Source organism: Sphaerodactylus townsendi, linkage group LG01 (genome assembly GCF_021028975.2).
Source record: "Sphaerodactylus townsendi isolate TG3544 linkage group LG01, MPM_Stown_v2.3, whole genome shotgun sequence".
NCBI classification, from domain to species: domain Eukaryota; kingdom Metazoa; phylum Chordata; class Lepidosauria; order Squamata; family Sphaerodactylidae; genus Sphaerodactylus; species Sphaerodactylus townsendi.
The window spans coordinates 138,747,837-138,759,908 of NC_059425.1; the positions used below are offsets into that span (position 1 = coordinate 138,747,837).

A 12,072-nucleotide genomic window follows, 5' to 3' on the forward strand; every position below is an offset into this window, starting at 1 on the left:
GATTTGCTTGATCCATGTAGAAATCTTGGTTTTACAGAACTTGGCAAGTGTCAGTAACAATCCATGGATACTGGTTCTAGTGGGTATTCCGGGCTGTGTGGCTGTGGTCTGGTGGATCTTGTTCCGAACGTTTCGCCTGCATCTGGCTGGCATCTTCAGAGGGAAGTCTGTTACACACTGTGGAACAGACTTCCCTCTGTGATACACCTCTGAAGATGCCAGCCACAGATGCAGGTGAAACGTTAGGAACAAGATTCAGCAGACCACGGCCACACAGCCCGGAAAACCCACCAGAACCAGTTTAATCCGGCCATGAAAGCCTTTGAAAATCCATGAATACATAGCATTTTTGGATAAAACTGAATAAGGCTGGATTATTATTTTTTTTGCTATAAGGAATATGGAACCATTCTGTAAATGTTAGGCTGAGAGTTCAGGTTATATATTTAAAAGAATGAGGAAACCTTTCAGCAACCCTCTTTATTTTTTAAAATAGGTATATTGATTTATCTAAATGTAAATAATGTTTGTTCAAGGCTAGATGCTGAAATATATTCTGATGTGGCAATTTACAAATTATATTTGAGGAGTTGATTTGGCTCCTGCCCCATTTTGTTTGGGTACAAAACTGACTGACTGGCAGGATAGTCCCCTTTCCTAGCATGAGATGAGAAGTTGCCTCACAAGGCCTCTGTTGGGGTAAGCTACTACAGTTGCAGTTATCATGGGCGGGGGGGTGGGGGGCACGGGGCAGGTCTCACTAATGTTTTGTATCTTCTGACTGAACAATTAGTTGTCAACATGACATTTAGAATATTGGTAACATTTGCTAGATTTGCCTTTTTTGAGTAAACGTGGTTCTTTACATTTTTATCTAGGTGATCGATTTAGGTCAGTAATTGATGATGCTTGGTGGTTTGGAACAATTGAAAGCCAAGAACCACTTCAACTTGATTATCCTGACAGCTTGTTTCAGTGCTACAATGTCTGGTTAGTAATTTTGTAAATAGAATATTTATTTTACTCCTGTCACGCTTCTTTATTTAATGCAATTTATACCCCACTTTTCATCCACATTAGTTTCCAAAAGCAGTTTACAATCAAAATCTATCCCTTATATCATACCAGCATGCCATGCTAAGTGTGGGTGATTGAGGAGTAGAGGATTATTGGATGCTTACTCGTCTAGCTTCAGTTTATTCCCCTTTCTTGCATTTTAGTTGCTTTAGCCATTTGTCCTCTCCACCATCCCCCTTCCTTTCCAATTGATTCATTTTACACATTTTGAATTAAAGGTTGTTTCTGAAAGTCAAGATCCTATATTTTTCTCACACAATTAAAGAAGCTGCAATAAATACTGGAACATTGTTGAGGGTCTGACAAAACACTGAAAAGCTAGAACTGTCATTTCCTAGTTGTGATGATGGGTTGGAGTAATGGTCTAACATCTGGAATGTTCTTTGAGATTGTTTGTGACTTCTGTTAGCTCAATCCCATGATGTACCAATCCAAGAGCTTCCTTACGGAACGTACGTTTGACTACACAGATGCCCGTCCTCAAGTGAGAGCAGGTAGCCATTAATACCTGGGACAACATTGAAATATTTGCTCTCTCCCATATGTTTAATGGTTACATATTAGGTTTTATTTTTGGCATTCACTTTAAATATTTGAGGGGGCAGACATTCATGTAAGAAATGCTAATAATAGGAAATTTGACTGTATTTTTTTCTTGAAGTTGGGACAATGGAGACACTGAGAAAATGAGTCCTTGGGATATGGAGCCTATACCAGACAATGGTATGTGTCTACTTTCCCCTAGATGTACAGAAAGGAGACAGACCTTACTGTGTACGTATGTGATAAAGTGTAAAGGTGTTTATGTTCTAAAAGAAGGGGGAAAATGAAGCACGGTTTCTCTTTACTGTTCTAAATGTAATAGAAAATGAGATGGCTAGTTTCAGTCCAACAGAGCTCTACTAATGCAGTGGACATTTGCTCCTCAGCTCCCCCTTCCCTGTCCTTAATTGGGCTAGTTTTCTGACATTCTGCCTCTTGGATTTTATGAAGAATGCATTCTTTTATTATATTTTGCATTGTAAGCCACTCTGAGTCTGTCTTTAAATGGAAAAGGGTGGGATATAAATACAGTAAAATAAAAAAATGTAGTGGTTAGAATGGCAAACTAAGGTCTAGTACATCTGTGCTTGAACCCCCATCCTGCAACTAAAGTTTGCTGGGTGTCTTTGAGCAAGACACTCTTTCAGCCTAACCATAGTACAGTTGTTTTAAGGAAAAAATGGTGGAAGGTCAAACAGTGTTGTGAGCTGCTTCGTGTATAAATATTTAAATAGATGTGTGGAGATGATCAGTTACAAAGCAGCAGTGAACTGGAGGCCCCTCATCCATCTTCTGGCCCTGCGTTAGACTACTTCAGCTGCCTCTCCCAGGACGATGTGGACAGAATACTTGGAACTGTTGAGCCTACCATGTGCCTCTTGAATCCGTGCCCATCCTGGCTAGTCAAGGCCAGTGGGGGTGCAGTGCAGACTCCCTTACACAATATCGTCAGTCTGTCTCTTGAACTGACGGACTAAAAGAGGCCTTGATAAAACCACTTTTAAAGAAACAATCCTTAGATCCTCAAGATCTATCCAATTACCGGCTAGTTTTGAACTTGCTGTTTCTGGGTAAGATAATTGAGAGAGTAGTTGTGGAGCAGCTCCAGTCCTTTCTAAATGAAACCAACCCTAGATCAGTTCCAGTCCAGCTTCTGTGCTGGCCATGGGGCAGGGATTACTTTGGTCGCTCTTAATGACCTGGACTGAGGTGGGTCAGGGCTGCTGATACTTTTAGATCTATCAGCATCATTTGACTTGGTCAGTTATGACATCTTGACCAACCACCTTGCTGGCATAGGAGTGCAGCGGCTGCATTCTGCTTTCCAGGACTGGGGACAGAGGGTTGCCATTGGCGAGAGATCCTCTGCACTCCATGTGTTGGAATGAGGCATCCCACAAGGAGCCATTCTGTCACCAGTAGTGTTTCATATCTATATGCAACCTCTCACCAGGTTAATCCAGAGGTTTGGAGTAGGGTGTCACCAATATTCTGTTGACACCAAGTTGTATCTGATGAGTGGACATCCAGATGCCATTTTCAAGATGCCAATTGTGGCCAATTGTTTGGGAGCTGGTCTAGAATGGATGAAAGAGCTGTTCCCGGCCCCAAGGATGTCCAGCTTGCCTCAGCCAGGGCCAGCTGTTTTTGGCCCTGCCCCCTGCCTGGTGGAACAGTCACAGGTCCTGCGTGACTTAAGGCAATTCTGCAGGGCCTGTAAGACAGAGCTGTTCCACCAAGCATATGTCTAAAGCAGCTACCATTTATGATCTGGGCCTCCTCACACTAACCTACTATCCAACCAATTATTTAACATCTTTATTGTCATCCTTGACTAAATGTTTTACAAGTAGTCAAGATCTGCTCAATGCAGCAGTATTATTGCTGTGTTGATTGAACTTAATCTGCACTTGGGATATGTTGTTTTATTGGATGCTTAAATGTTTTATCATTATTGCTTATATGAATGTTGTACTCCACCCCCTAGCTCGAAAAGGGAGGCGTGGGATATTAAAAATAAAAAATTAAAAAGTAGATTAAGCTTCCTAAGAGTAGCTTACAGAAGTTGAATCTGCCCAGATACTACTAAAATTTTCTTTCCCAGTCCTAAAATTTTATCTTGCTCTGAATATTAGGCTTCAAATATTGGTTTTTTAAAGGCTCATTTAGACTGGCTAACAGCATCTAAGCTTTAGAAATGCTCAAAATCTAACACATCCCAGGCTATAACTGGTTAGTGACAATATTGTGTTTATGTAGTATGATGTCAGATTTAATTAAACAACAAAAACGTATAGTTAATTGTAACTTGAATAAATGTAAGGGAAAGAAATATGAGACTATCTAAAGAAATATGAAACTTGTCTAAACCAGAATATGATCCATCTACTTCAGTACTACTTACTCTAGTAGTACTTTTCAAGGATACTAGCAGTTGCTTCCCCAGCATTAAAACATGAAAACCTTTGATGTGGAAATATCAGAGATTGAACTTTTTGAATGGTAACTCGCTTATGTACTCCAAAGTTATAACCCCAAAACTTTCTGGATGGAAATGGTCAACTTGCAATTTCATGGAAGATGATAGGAAATGCAGTTTTAGTGCAAAATATATTTCATTTTTCTTCTGAATATATTTAGCACTGATTTACAAAGGATTAGTTACCCTGTACATTATTATTCTGTTTTCTTCATAGGTATGTAATCTCTACATTTGTAACAATAATTTTATCAACTATTAATATTGATCATTTGTTTTATTTCAGCTGTGTTTCCGGAAGAGCTAGGAACTAGTGTTCCTTTAACAAATGCAGAAAGTAGAGCATTGATCTATAAACCTCTGGATGGAGAATGGGGCTCCAGGACCCGAGATGATGAATGTGAAAGAATAATATCAGGGATAAACCAGTTGATGACTCTGGGTAATATTTCTTGTGAGAAAATATGTTAATTCTCCATGAGTGTCTGTGTAACATTTCAAGTTCTTGTGGGCTCTTAAATTTTGCTATATAAGTTTAATTATTTTCTTAAAGTGATTCTTGAAATTAAGGTTTTTGGGTTTGGGGGACTGATTCCCACATGGAACTTCTACACAAAAAGACATTTCCATGCAAATGAAAGCAAAATTTGTGTTAGTAATTGAATACAGTGGCCAAAGATCTAATCAGTAGTTGGTCTGATCTGCCACTTTTGCTTGACCCTGCTTATTGAAAAGCTTGCAAAATTAGCACATATCTAATTATCTTTCAAGTTTTTTTTTTTAGTTTTTTTTTTTTTTTTTTTTTTTTTTTTTTTTTTTTTTTTTTTTTTTTTATTTTTTAATTTTTTTTTTTTTTTTTATTTTTTTTTTTTTTAGCATGCACCGCTTCTAAAAGTAATAATGTATGTCGTGTCTCCAGTATTGTAATTACAAGGGTGTTTTTTTTAATTTTTAGATATTGCATCTCCTTTTGTGGCACCTGTGGATTTTCAGGCTTATCCAATGTACTGCACTGTTGTTGCATACCCTACTGATCTCAGTACTATTAAGCAGAGGCTGGAAAATAGGTTTTACAGGTTTGTTCTGAGTTATCTTTTTGACATTGTATAATGATTCTTCAGACATTTTTCACATAAAGGCAATTTCCAAGACTATTTTAAGCAGTACTGAAGTAGTAATGTTTTTGGCTGAGCTATGTACATCTCTGCTAAATGAGCATGCTATGGTGGGATAGTCTTAGTTTGTTTTTTTGCCATCAGGTGGCAGCCAATTTATGGTGACCCAGTAGGTTTTTAAGGCAAGAGATGTTCAGAGGGGTTTTGCCATTGCCTGCCTCTCTGCAGTAGCCCTATTTTGTTGGTTTCCCATCCAAATACTAACCAAGGCTGCCCCTTCTTAGCTTATGAAATCTGATAAAATTGGCCTAGCCTTGGCTATCCAGGTCAGAACTTCCTCTGGTTAGTGTTAATCTTGCTATGTATAACTTGACTTAGGAGGCCATAGCTTTTGAATAATCTTCTAAAAAGTCTTCTTGTTGCCTTGCGGACTGCTTAGTTACCTGGTTTCTTTTTTTGCTCAAACTCTGTTTGCATGGGCCCTTATCCCTCTGAGCCCTGTAGCTGTCTGTCCCAAGAAATATTACCAACAACATACATTCTTCAGTACATAAATATCTAGATGTAGGTATTGTGTAGGTTTCCTATCTTCCATTATCTTGTGACCTTGTCTCACATTTCTGGTTATGCAAGTGAATCCTATTGTATTGATTTCGAGTGCCGTAATTTGAGCCAGAATTAACCAGAGCATAGCCCCAGTACTTGATTTCTGTACTGAGGCATGACAAGGCAAGATCCTTAAAGCATGGCAGAGTACATTTTACATACTGTTTTAAATGTTATTTATTTTTTTAAAATTATATACTTGCCTTGTTATGAAGTAGCCACTGAGAAGGATGATACTGATAGTATGCCCTGTTGAGTTGAACAAAGGAAGACAAGGGCTTCTAAATATGCTTGAGTCAAGTTTACTAAATGTTAAGTTGTTATTACCAATTTGTGCCAGTTGTTGCAGTATGGATCAGATATTTGGACTAAATTTTAATATTTCACTATTTTTATTCTCTTTTCCATTTCAAAGGCGACTTTCATCACTTATGTGGGAAGTTCGATATATAGAATATAATACACGCACATTCAATGAACCTGGAAGTCCAATTGTCAAATCTGCCAAGTTTGTTACAGATCTCCTATTGCACTTCATAAAGTAAGCTAACAGAATTATTTTACATGGTTTTGTTTATGAGTAATGTGTAAATCAGGGGTAGGGAACCTTTAACTTTCAAAGAGCCATTTGGACCCATTTTCCACGGGAAAAGAAAACACTTGGTGTAGTAGTGCACTGCCGACCCGGCAGTGCCGTAGTAGAACGTTGGCACGCCAACGGACCTGCGGCCTTGCCGGTTGCATCGCACCCCCACTCCTCATCCCCCCATGAGTCACAGGTCGTGAACTGTCTGGCTCAATCACCGGGCGCAGGGACAATGATCTTGCCCCCAGGTGAGGATTAGGCTCAGACGCGTACGCTCTTCTCCGCACGTAGCCAGATGAGATCATGCATCACCTGATGATCTCCCGACCTCCCGCTCTCCCGGAACTCCCCCCAGTCCTCCCTCCTTCACGCCCCCGATAGAGTAACAATAAAAGGTGCCAGGAACCGGCAGACGGGAGATTCGCTAGGAACACGGACCTCCGGTCTCCCGCTGCTGGCGATCTCCACCAGATGTTATCTCCGCGTCTCGTCTCGTTCTTACGCTGACCGCGTGGGTCGACTACAACTTGGAGCCGCAAATAATTGTTGACATTTAAAATAAAGATAACACTATATATATAGGGTTTTTTAAAACCTTTTACTCCGCCCATTCTGAGAAGCGCATGGATGTGCCTGCCCTGCTGCGTGCAGGGTGGGCAAGGATGGGGCCAGTGGCTCGGCTCGTGGAGCCACAGTGCAAGGGCAGAAGAGCCGCATGCGGCTCTCGAGCCGCAGGTTCCCTCCCCCTGGTGTAGGTCTATAGCCTATATGCAGGACGATGCAATTGAGTCAGATAGCTTCCCTTAAATTAAACTCAAATTTAGGAGCTACAATTTACTTGGAAACCTTTATTCTAACAAAGCTGTTTATTAAATTAGGAAATATTAACTTTTAATTATTATGTATGTAAATACTTCATGCAAATGTGGATCCAAATAAATTCATTAACAAGCAGGGTTTTTGTATTGAACAGAGATCAGACTTGCTATGATATAATTCCGCTGTATAATACCATGAAGAAAAAAGTCTTATCTGACTCAGAGGAGGTAAGCACATTCAATATGTCATATAAAACTTTGGAACAATATGGTTTTATCTATGTATTATTGTTTGTATAATAATACAGTCACAGTAAGTTACAAAGGATGGAGAGATCTCCTTTGACCGCAAGCAAAGGCTGTGCCACATGAGTAAAAGCCATATGGGTTGGCAGTACAGGGGCAAGGGGAATTGGGTGAATCAAACCCTATATAATAATCCACTTGGCTCCTAGTCCAGCTAATATTATTTGAAGTCCAGTACAAATAGAAGTTACAATGCAGTGTAACCTGCCAGGGGAGAATTGACTTTAGGCTAGAATTACATCCAAATATAGTGGAATTAACCTTTTCTCAGTTTGGTGCGTTAACACAGATTATTACTAGCTGTAAGGTGAGGGAATTGCATAGACTTGGCACATTGAGTTCTCCATGTTTTTAAAGACAAGGGATGATATCCAGTCCCTACTCCATTGTTCTATTATGAAGTAACTATCAGTAAAGCCTATTAAATTATAAATACAATAGGAGCTTGAAAACTTGATGGGTTTGCACTCACTGAGGGGGGCAATCCCTCCTGCCTTTCTTCCTTCCCAGCCCCCCAGTGCCAGCTGCAATGCCCCTCCCCCCGGCTCCTATGCACTCCTACCCGATCACTGCACAGGATTCACTTTCAGCCAAACCATGTATCACTGCGCAGGATTCACTTCCAACCAAGACCCCCTGACCCCTGCCGCCCACAGCCAGTCTCACCCAGAGAACCTGCACCCCAAAACCCACCTTGCTGCGATGATGGGCAGCGGGCCAGTTGCCTCGCAGAGCTTCACTTCCTGTCATTGAGGCAGGTTTGCCACAAGCTGCTCCTGTACCACTGTTCTTCCTACATGTCGGCAACCCACCTTTCCTGCTACTTCTTGGCCCAGCTCCTCCTGAGGCTGTGGCAAGGTTATTTTGGGGTGCTGGTTCACCAGGCTGGCTGACTCTGTGGGTGGGTGGTTTGGCAGGGGACTGCCGCAGGACAGTGGCCAGTCACCCCACAGGACTCACTTCCAGACAAGCATCACACATGACAGCTTGATTGGAAGTGAGTCTTATACTGTGATTGGGTAGGAGTGTTTCGTTGCCACGCATTTCAAAGCTTAGGCAATTATATCTTAGGGTGGAGATGGATTCAGTATTCAACAGTATGTGTGCAAAAATATTTGAACATTTCAACTAAATTCTGTTGCAATTAAATATTTTTCAAATTGCAGTATTTTTCCATTGTGATGAATATTTTATTGCTTAAAGGAAGAAGAGAAAGATACTAACATGCCCGGAACTTCTACTAGGAAGAGGAAGGTAATTTGTTTTATATTAGTGATCTGCTCTGGAAATGTATAATGATGCAATAATTTGTCAAGGTTGATTTGTTTGATGACGTATATTTAAATACAGATTTTATACAGGTTATTGTGACCCAAATGGTGGGTCGAGCACTGCAGTATATTAGTTGTGGTTATTGAATAAAATCCAGTGCAGAAGCACAAAGGGTGTGTTTTGTTTCTTGTTTGAAAAGCTGATTCTGACAAGTAGATCTGATGATTACTTTTCTCAATTTGGTCCCCTTTGTAAAATGGTTATTAATCCATGTTACTAGTTCATTAGCTGAAGAAATACTTCCCAAATTAAAGGAATGATCAATTTCTTCATTTTTTAATTTGCTGAAATATCTATTTATTAAATAAATGAAGTTCAATCTTGACATTTCAGGATCATCAGCCAAAGCGGAGGTTGCGTAACAGGGCTCAGTCGTATGATATCCAAGCATGGAAAAGACAGTGCCAGGAGTTGTTGAATCTTATTTTTCAGTGTGAAGATTCTGAACCTTTTCGCCAACCAGTAGATCTTTTGGAGTATCCAGTAAGCGTTTGAAAAATTATAATTGCTGCCAATCATAGTGAATTGAAGGGTAGAGTGAATATGACGTTGCATTTACATATTCTTAACTTTTAACGAACTGCTGTGTTTTTGCATGACTAAATCTTTCTTGGCATCCACTGTATCTTCTTGCATCTCCTCCCGATGCTTGACAGACTCCAGGGAATGGTGTGAGGTGTGGTAAGGGCAAGGACCCAAAAGCAGGCTTTGAGGATTGTAACTTTCTTCGAAGTTTCCACCCAGAGTTGCTGCCTTTGATAATGGAGATTCTGTCTATTCATTGTGAATAGTAGCCAAGGCCACAGAACATTTCCACAGATTGAAGGATTTATGAGTAGTTCATATATTTAATCTGCTGTTGTCTTCCACTGCATTTGGAATGTGCTCTGAAATTCTACTGAAGAAATAGCATTTTGGGTGGACATTTTGGGCTGCAGCAAGAGGTGCGGTGAGAAAGTCACTTGTTGCTGACAGAAATCAGTAAGACAGTAAGAACTACCATTGCCACCACGTGGAAAATGGAAAATGTCCCCTCTTTTATTTTATCCTCCCAATCCTCGAGAGGGGACATTTTCCATTTTCCACGTGGTGGCAATGGTAGTTCTTACTGCTGTTACAAAAATAGTTCTTGTTGCTTTTTTGGTAAGTTGTCACTGTAGTAACTTTTCCATCACCCCCGGCCCAGCCCAATCATCTTTTTGATAAATTACAGGTGGCAACAACTAGCCTTTGCTTGTGGGATATAACCATTTTGGATGCCCACTCTGCCAACGAGAATGGTACACAGTATTCCAAATGTGGCCAAATAATTTACGTATGTAGATGTCTTATGACACTGGCCATTTGTTTTATGTACTTTTCCTAATAATCACTAGAAATTGAATTTGCTTTTCCCCACCACTGCTGCACACACTGAGTTGACATCCTCATTGAGGTATTCACCATGATCTCAAGGCACGTTTCATAGTCAGTACAAATTCAGACTCATCAGTGTATATTTAAAAGCTAGGAATTTAATCGGTATTCAGAACCTGTATAAAGACACTATATTAACTCCAACATAGCCTTATCTATCCTGTCTATAATTTATGTCATTATTTTCAGATATCAGTAATATACTCTCAGATTATTAAACAGAATTATTTACACTTTTTTTTAAGGATTACAGAGACATCATTGATACTCCAATGGATTTTGCTACTGTTCGCGAAACACTGGAAGTGGGGAATTATGAGTCACCAATGGAGTTGTGTAAAGATGTGAGACTGATCTTCAGCAACTCCAAAGTTTATACACCATGCAAAAGATCAAGAGTATGGCTTTACAATTTATTCCTAAAAATGTAAATGATATGCTATCTGTGCTTTGCTCATTCTTGGAAAAGTTATGGAAGTATAGATTGTAATATGAATACTAAAGGCAGCTGTAATGTTTAATTTCTAGACCCCTTTTCAAGACCTAGTAAGTACTTTTACTGGGAAGGATACCTTATCTGGCACAAAGAAAGACTATGGAAACTGCAGCTTTGGCTTTCAAGGGCTGGATCCGGACTTTCCACAAATACAGCAAGCTTGCTGAAGGGATCACTGCCACCTTCTCAGCCAGGAAAAAATGGACAACTTATTAAATTTGGATAAGCATTAGATCCATCCCAGCTTATAAAGCAGTGGTGGCGAACCTATGACACTCCAGATGTTCATGGACTACAATTCCCATCAGCCCCTGCCAGCATGGCCATCTGGAGTGCCCATAGGTTCGCCACCACTGTTATAAAGCATGGAGTGAAGTGGAGCAGGATATAGGCAAGGCTGATGCAGAGAGAACTCCCATTTTGCCAACATCTGGTTGTATTGCCTGAAAACTCGCCCGATTAAGCCCTGCTCATATCTTCAGTACGCAGGCAGTGTTCCTGTGATTCCAGAGGCTCTGGCTATATGCAGTGATTTATACCACTTAATACAATAAATTATGTCAGCAGAAAATTACATTTTGAAGCAAACTTTGTTCAGGATTTACTTGCATATAATAACAGAGTTCTAATATTTTTAATAGATTTACAGCATGAGCCTGCGTCTGTCTGCCTTCTTTGAGGAACATATAAGTTCCATTTTATCAGATTACAAGACTGCTTTGCGTTTTCATAAAAGAAACACAATCAAAAAGAGGAGGAAGAAAAGAAGTAGAAGCAGTTCTCTTTCTAGTAGCACTGCATCAAGGTATGATGATTTATATAGTGTATTTGAATGTAGTAGAATTGTTTACATTGGTGAAGGTTTCTCAATACCTTTTTAAACTGATTCCTATAATGCATAGAAAGGTTTTATCATCTGAGTCTCTGATCGTATCCAGGGTTAGTCCTTATTCCTTCTTTCCAGTTATCCCAGGTGTCACAACCATAAAAAGGTTGCTGTTTATAGTTCTCCTCTGCTTTGAGGAGTTCCTTATTCATTGCTGAGCCCAAATCACCTTCTATGGAGACTGTATTTGGGGTTGCATCAATACTTTTTAATAGAAGCAAGTAAGAACATAAGAACAAGCCAGCTGGATCAGACCAGAGTCCATCTAGTCCAGCTCTCTGCTATTCACAGTGGCCCACCAGGTGCCTTTGGGAACTCACATGCAGGATGTGAAAGCAATGGCCTTCTGCGGCTGTTGCTCCTGAGTACCTGGACTGTTAAGGCATTTGCTTTCTCAGATCAAAGAGGATCA

General features: G+C 40.1%; 1 protein-coding gene across 1 annotated transcript in view; it reads left to right on the top strand.

Moving 5' to 3' along the window:
* Positions 1-12,072, top strand: part of LOC125437805 (pleckstrin homology domain interacting protein) — a 93,232-nt gene that overhangs the window by 70,940 nt on the left and 10,220 nt on the right. Inside the window, exons 26-35 of the mRNA XM_048505808.1 lie at positions 879-990; positions 1,739-1,800; positions 4,386-4,541; positions 5,055-5,175; positions 6,236-6,361; positions 7,380-7,452; positions 8,734-8,784; positions 9,196-9,345; positions 10,524-10,676; positions 11,416-11,579. Of these exons, the coding sequence (XP_048361765.1) occupies positions 879-990; positions 1,739-1,800; positions 4,386-4,541; positions 5,055-5,175; positions 6,236-6,361; positions 7,380-7,452; positions 8,734-8,784; positions 9,196-9,345; positions 10,524-10,676; positions 11,416-11,579 (1,168 nt within the window). The remainder of the gene's footprint in view (positions 1-878; positions 991-1,738; positions 1,801-4,385; positions 4,542-5,054; positions 5,176-6,235; positions 6,362-7,379; positions 7,453-8,733; positions 8,785-9,195; positions 9,346-10,523; positions 10,677-11,415; positions 11,580-12,072) is intronic.